Raw genomic sequence first — 6,703 nt, forward strand, 5'->3', positions numbered from 1 at the left:
CTGGGGCGGCGCGCGGTAAATGGCGGCGGGCTAGGGGCGCGATTTTGGCGGTAGTCGACGCCGCGGCCTGGAAGGGCGGCGGAGGGGGGGGAGGTGGCGGCGGCGGCGGCATCGCCGCTCTTCGCCTAAGCGGCGCGGCGGCGGCGCGGCCCGCTTTGAGCCGCTGCCCCGGCACCTGCCACTTTTCTTTGAGGGAAAGCATGGTCGGTATTTCTGGGGAAACGTTGAAGGGAAGAAAACAAACRGGAGCGTGGCCCGTGGCGCTCGGTGGGCAGACAAAGGAAGAGCTTACAACACGCTGTGGTTCCTGCCCCTTCTGGAAATGTCGCACGTTTTTTGTTTTGTGTCTATCTTTCTTTTTGGGGGGGTGGGGAAGTGCACTTGGCGGGGTTGTAGCTACTCGCTGTAGTCGGAGCCAGTAGCGAGCTTTGTGCTGCACGTACGTGCGTGTTACGCTCTGCAAACTGAGTTCAGTGTCGAAGTTTAGTATAGTAGATATGTATGTATGCGCGTTTTAAGTATCTTTTAAGTACAAAAACAAAGGTAATCATAACGTCATTTTTCTGAAAAAATAACTTTTTTTTTGCGAGGAGGGACTTTAACGTACGTAAATGCGCTCTCTCTCTCTCTTTTTTTTTTTTAGGGTTTGATTGAAATTAAGGATGGACTGGAGTGGAAAACATAATGGGCCGAATGATACAGCTAATGATGGAACAGTAGTACGACTTCGAGGTCTGCCATTTGGTTGCAGCAAAGAAGAGATTGTTCAATTTTTCCAAGGTATCTCTAGTATAGTCGAAGTATAGTAACTGAGTTTTCTTGTATCTATCGTATAGTGTTTCACACAGTTTAACTTGTAATACCCATTAATGGGGTGGGTGGGAGGGATGATACTAGACTAGCTTATCTTTCTCTAAATAAGATTTATGCCCAGTAATTAAAGTACAAATAACAGTAGATGTAGTAAAGCTGAGTATGTATTTAATTTTGTCAAGGTGGTAAATGTATTATGTGTTTTGAAATAATCTGTATGTTAGCATTTGGAGCAGTTAAATTACTTGTTCGGTAGTTATGCTTTTTTCATTTAACTTAGGTAGTTGATTTTTTTGTTTGTTTGTTTGTTTTTGCATAGTTTAAACAGAAAACAAGTATGGCTAAATCCGTAAATGTTTAATGAAAGATCATTGGCTTGTATTGTTGGGTGATGGGGGATATTTAAGGTGTTTTTCGTTGTTGTTGTTTAGATATGCTTTAAGTATTTGCTACAGATGGGAATGTTTCAGCCTTTAACACTGTTCCCCTTGATGGGGTTATTTGTCCTTGGGTTAAAGGGTTGGAAATCGTGCCAAATGGGATAACATTGACGCTGGACTACCAGGGGAGAAGCACAGGGGAGGCCTTCGTGCAGTTTGCTTCAAAGGAGATAGCAGAAAATGCTCTGGGGAAACACAAGGAAAGAATAGGGCACAGGTGGGGATGGAGAGTTTGGGATGGTGTTAAATCTTTATTTTTGGGGGTTGTGGGTCAGTAATGCTTTTGGGGGGGTTGGGGACCATAATATTGGACTGGCTATTTTTTTTAAGAATTTTTATAATTGATCCTAAGTTAACTTGGGAAATATAGTAGATTTGGGGGGGTGGGGGAGACAGTAATACTCTGTGTAGTTTGCTAAAATCAGAATTTTGTTTTGATTGTTTTTGTGTAGGGTAATTTGTGATAAATGCCACTATAGCCAGATGCTTTTTCAACAGTATGTTTTCCATACTGGAAAGAATCTTTTACATTTTAATTTGTACAGTTAGAATTTGCACATAGTAAATTTTACTAATGTAAAAGTTTTTCTTTGATACGCTTAAGAATCTTAAGGTTTTGAGGAGAAATTTAAGTTGTATGGCATCTTTAGTCATTTTTATTGGATTGTGCATTTAGTTATAGAAAATAATTTAGTATGGCCTTTTGTGATATTCGGACAGCTTATGCATGTATTCTTATTTGTACCTTGATAATGCTCTTTTATTTAGATATATTGAAATCTTCAAAAGTAGTAAGAGTGAAATCAGAGGATTCTATGACCCACCAAGAAGAATGATGGGACAACAACGACCTGGACCATATGATAGACCATTAGGAGGAAGAGGGGGTTATTATGGAGCTGGGCGTGGAAGTATGTATGACAGAATGCGTCGAGGAGGTGGTGGATATGACGGTGGTATGTGTATCTAATGAATGGAGGTTCTGTTGTCAGTTTTTGTGTTTCTGACACCTTTGTCGAGAAATAAAGAAATGGCAGTAGCTTCAATACCTGCTAGGTTTGAAAACTTCTCTAAAAGGGATTATTACAAGTAACGTATCAAAATATTACAGTTTAGTATTTAAGAGTTATGGAAGTAATAAGAAAACTCTTTTCAGCACAGTTGAAAATCTTACTCGCATGCTTCAGCCTTTTTACTGTAAAATGGAATTTTACACTTCCAGTCTGTTGTGAAATCCAAATTTAGCAGTCTGTAGAGGCAGCTGCAGGTTTTTGGTTGCCCAAAGACAGAAAATTCTCTTGTGCATTACTTCATGAATATTACAAGGTAATCACTTTTTTTTTCTGTTAATTGTACAGGATACGGTGGCTTTGATGATTATGGTGGCTATAATAACTATGGCTATGGAAATGATGGCTATGATGACAGAATGAGAGATGGGAGAGGTAAAAAAAAAATGGTTTGTTTGAAGGAATCTGTGTATCATTTCAGTTTGACATAGTARTTTTCAAAATAGAAATAATGATTTATTAAGCTGTTTTCTTTAAAAAATGTTCTTTGGGGGAAGGGGAATCTCTGGAAATTGTACTGTTTAAGAGATCTTTCAGTTGAGTGTTTTCGGTTAATAACATTGGAATTGTAAACATCTAACATCTAACATGTTCCTAGTGGCACACAGGAAAAGTATTAGTAATAGCTTTTCTGGCTTTTCAGTTTTTATGGGTAATTTTTTGTTCTGATTTTTTTAATAGGGATGGGAGGACATGGCTATGGTGGAGCTGGAGATGCAGGTTCAGGTTTCCATGGTGGTGGTCATTTTGTTCACATGAGAGGACTGCCTTTTCGAGCAACAGAAAATGATATTGCTAATGTAAGTATCCTATTAAGAGCCTTCTAATATCAGGAGTTCTCTTATTTTTATTTTTTCTGTTTCAAACTTAGTTATAGTTCTCAGTTAAGTGATTGATAGGTCTAATGTGTCTGATAATTAAATTCATGGCAATTTATGTGAGTGCTACAAAGCTGAATAGTAAATGAGTCGTTATAAAGTTAATACTTGAGGTAAGATCATTGAAGAAGTTAGCCAAATTCTATTTAACATTAATCTCGATGCTCTCTGCTTATTTGTTTCCATAAAAATTAATTGGAGAGTTGGTTGTTGCTTTCAGCATCCTCATTTTATAATGTTTTCAGAAGTCAGACTTCCATAAGAGTGGCAGATGTGAAACTGATTTTTAGTTTGCAGATTAATATATTCATGTGAGATTTCTTTCTAAGAGGGACAGAGTGGGAGAACTTTAGAGAGCAATGTTCATTTGGGGGGAGTAGGGAGAGGTCATATTACCTGTAAGAGATCAGAGTGGCAGATTTCTGGTAGTCTGGAGCTGTCCTGTGTAGGGGAAGAAGCTTTTTCCTGGGATAGGAGGCCTGATCTGAGCACAGCCTCTACAACAGAGGAGGGGGAGGGGGCACYGTCTTTATTAACTGCATCTGTATTACCTGTGTCTATGACTCTTTATTTTTCTGGATGTGCTATTTTACTATTATTTTCAGCAGTATTTTATCACTTTGACTGTTTCCTTTAGTCTGAGTGCAGAAGCCACTGTTTCCTTTAGTCTTGAGTKCGGAAGCTTCAGGCTTTAATTGAGAGTATGTTATTGCAAGTTGAAAGCTTGATGAATAGTATTCAGTAATGTTATCACGGGTTTGTTTGCACATACTATTTGCTGAAATGGCTGTTAATCAGAAGTACCACTGTTTCTTTTTGGTGCTTTGAGTTTTAACTGCTGGAGCAATGAAAATAAATTTGATTGATAGACACCATTCTTTAATTTCATGAGTACAAGCGTACTTTGAAGACTCTATTTAGCTCTACTACTCCAGAAAGAAGGGAGAAAAAATAATGATCTTCCTTTTCCAGGAAGGCTTCATACTAGAACGTGTTGCTTAAAGCACCCTGCCTGGGCGGGTATTTTTGTTTGTATTTTTCTGAAGAATTCTCCTTAATCTCTGTTGCTAGAGCTTTTCAAAATTGTGTAATAGTAAATTCTAAGTGGCTTCTAATGTTACGGTACGATGTCACTAATACTTAGGAAGTAACTAACTAGGTGTGATAAGGATAGAGAGAAAAATACAGAGCTCACCTAACTACTGGGATAGCAGATGTCATCTCCGGCTTGAATTCATAAGTTCATGAGATTTTTGTTTTGTCCTTAGTTTTTTTCACCGTTGAATCCTATAAGAGTTCACATTGACATTGGAGCAGACGGAAGAGCGACTGGAGAAGCAGATGTGGAGTTTGTAACACATGAGGATGCAGTAGCTGCCATGTCCAAGGATAAAAATCACATGCGTGAGTGTTGTGTTCACATGAGGTTTTCATTGATGATTCTTTAGTTGGGTATGTAAGAGTATATTAAGTAAAAGAGTTTAAACGCTATCATTTAAGTTGTTAAACACTAAATACGCAAATTATAAGACTTTTTGCTGTTCCTCAGAATCACTGGGGATAGATGGTATTTCAGACTCACTCTTTGCAGACTTCAGGATAGTGAAGATGCTGTCTGAGAAGTTTTTTTGATTTTTATCTCTGTTTTCAGTTTTTGAATTGAAAYGTGGGTAATTCTTTTTGTTTCTTGCAGAGCATCGATATATCGAGCTGTTCCTGAATTCAACTGCTGGAGGTGGTTCTGGAATGGGAGGCTATGGCAGAGATGGAATGGGTATGCATGTATTTCAGTCTTAGCTGATTTTTGCCAAATTCAGTGAGTTCCAAGTTTGTAATCATGCACATTCTCTTTCTCAGATCAAGGTTATGGCGCAGTTGGTAGAATGGGAATGGGTAGCAATTACAGTGGAGGGTACGGAACTCCTGATGGCTTAGGTGGATATAGTAAGTAAAAGTTTTATTACAAATTTGGTGGCTGTGTTGCTGTATTAACTCCTGACRTGATCGGAAGGGTGGGTTTTCTTAGGATACAGGATCTTTGTGCTTTGAGCAAGGGGAGGGGGAGTATTGTTTAATTTAAATCTATATTACTTCCAGTTTTCCTATGCATTTGTCAACTACAGTAAATGCTTGTTTAGAAAAGTACTGCTAAAATACTGTTATTCTTGTTTGACTTAAGCTGGTGCCAAACCAACTGTTTTTGTATCACCGATCAAATCTTTTCTTTTCTTTAAGGTATGTATACGTGACCTTCTGTCAATTGTTTGCAGGTCGTGGCAGCGGAAATAGTGGAGGATACTATGGGCAAGGCAGTATGGGTGGAGGAGGATGGCGTGGAATGTATTGAAGGATGGCCTTGCTTCTTCAAAATACCCTGGAAGAAACAGTCTCTGGTCTACTAGACTTTCTTACAAAATTTAATTTCTTTTGTATTTTAAGAACTTTATAATGACTGAAGGAATGTGTTTTCACAATATTATTTGGTAAGCAACAGATTGTGATGGGAAAATCTGTTTTCTGTAGGTTTTATTTGTTGCATACTCTGACTTTAAATAAATTTTTATATTCAAACCACTGATGTTGATACTTTTTATACTAGTTACTCCTAAGGATGTATTACATATTCAAGAATACAGTTGGTTTAAGATGTTGTACTACTCTTGGTTCAATAAAGGTGGTTGTACTGTGACTCTTAAAAACACTGATTTAGTTCTGTGTAATCTTGGTGTAGTGAATGAGTTGAAAACTTGACTTGTTTAAAGGAGAAAGGTAGTTGAATAGATTAGTTGATTTGGTTACAACCTCTCCTAAATTCTTTTGATAAGTTGTATGTAGTAACTTCCTAACACAGCATTAAGTTAAAAAAGGTATGGAGACTAAAAGTTGTAGTTTCAGCTTCCTTTCTTTTAGTATCGGAATCTACTGTGATCTTTAAACATACAAGTACGTAAATGGGTAGTGACCAAGTTCTGTGCATCCACAAAACTGAGCAACAATGTTATATTTTTCAGTTTGCTGTAGAATTCTAGAAACTGCATTTCACGTCTTCACATTCATAAATGTGCAAATCAGTTGCTTATCAATCAAAGTAAAGCACTAGCACAGCTCATCTTTTAGTTAGCATAAAATAGGTCAAGTACTAGTTAATTTGAAATGATCTACTTGATACTTCTTTTGAAAAAAGCACTGCTTCTGGGAAGATTGGGGAATTTCTAAGCAGGTTAGATTATTTTTTCCCCCTTTATAAACCACTGTATTTAAACAATTTTCTTGGCAAGCTTTGAACAAAGCCATTACATGGGTGAGCAAGAATGCCTCTAAAATAAAAATGGATGTAAGCCCAATACTAAATAATTAAAACATGCAACCCAAAACACTGATAAAGTTTTTGTGCATTTATGACATGTAAGATATGTGAGAAAGACTGTTTGAAGACACTTAACATACCTGCTKTGTAATGAAAAAAGGTATTTCATATTTATTCTGAGCTGGTGTGATCTCC

At 37.6% G+C, this 6,703-nt stretch overlaps 1 protein-coding gene across 3 annotated transcripts in view; it reads left to right on the plus strand.

Moving 5' to 3' along the window:
• The window catches only part of HNRNPH3 (heterogeneous nuclear ribonucleoprotein H3), a 6,458-nt gene extending 558 nt beyond the window's left edge, over positions 1 to 5,900 (plus strand). The window contains exons 2-10 of one of the 3 annotated variants that reach the window (XM_085305532.1): positions 644 to 780; positions 1,332 to 1,470; positions 2,022 to 2,164; positions 2,612 to 2,698; positions 3,005 to 3,123; positions 4,470 to 4,605; positions 4,895 to 4,975; positions 5,059 to 5,145; positions 5,472 to 5,900. In XM_085305532.1, coding sequence (XP_085161658.1) covers positions 663 to 780; positions 1,332 to 1,470; positions 2,022 to 2,164; positions 2,612 to 2,698; positions 3,005 to 3,123; positions 4,470 to 4,605; positions 4,895 to 4,975; positions 5,059 to 5,145; positions 5,472 to 5,548 — 987 coding nt within the window. In that variant the 5' untranslated portion in view covers positions 644 to 662 and the 3' untranslated portion in view covers positions 5,549 to 5,900. Of the gene's footprint in view, positions 1 to 643; positions 781 to 1,331; positions 1,471 to 2,021; positions 2,210 to 2,611; positions 2,699 to 3,004; positions 3,124 to 4,469; positions 4,606 to 4,894; positions 4,976 to 5,058; positions 5,146 to 5,436 lie in introns of all 3 variants that reach the window. The other 2 variants (XM_085305533.1, XM_085305531.1) reach the window with 2 other exon arrangements.
• The last annotated feature ends 803 nt before the right edge of the window (positions 5,901 to 6,703 follow it).

Source organism: Rhea americana, unplaced genomic scaffold (genome assembly GCF_003343005.1).
Source record: "Rhea americana isolate MKP2758 unplaced genomic scaffold, rheAme1 scaffold_222, whole genome shotgun sequence".
NCBI classification, from domain to species: Eukaryota; Metazoa; Chordata; class Aves; order Rheiformes; family Rheidae; genus Rhea; species Rhea americana.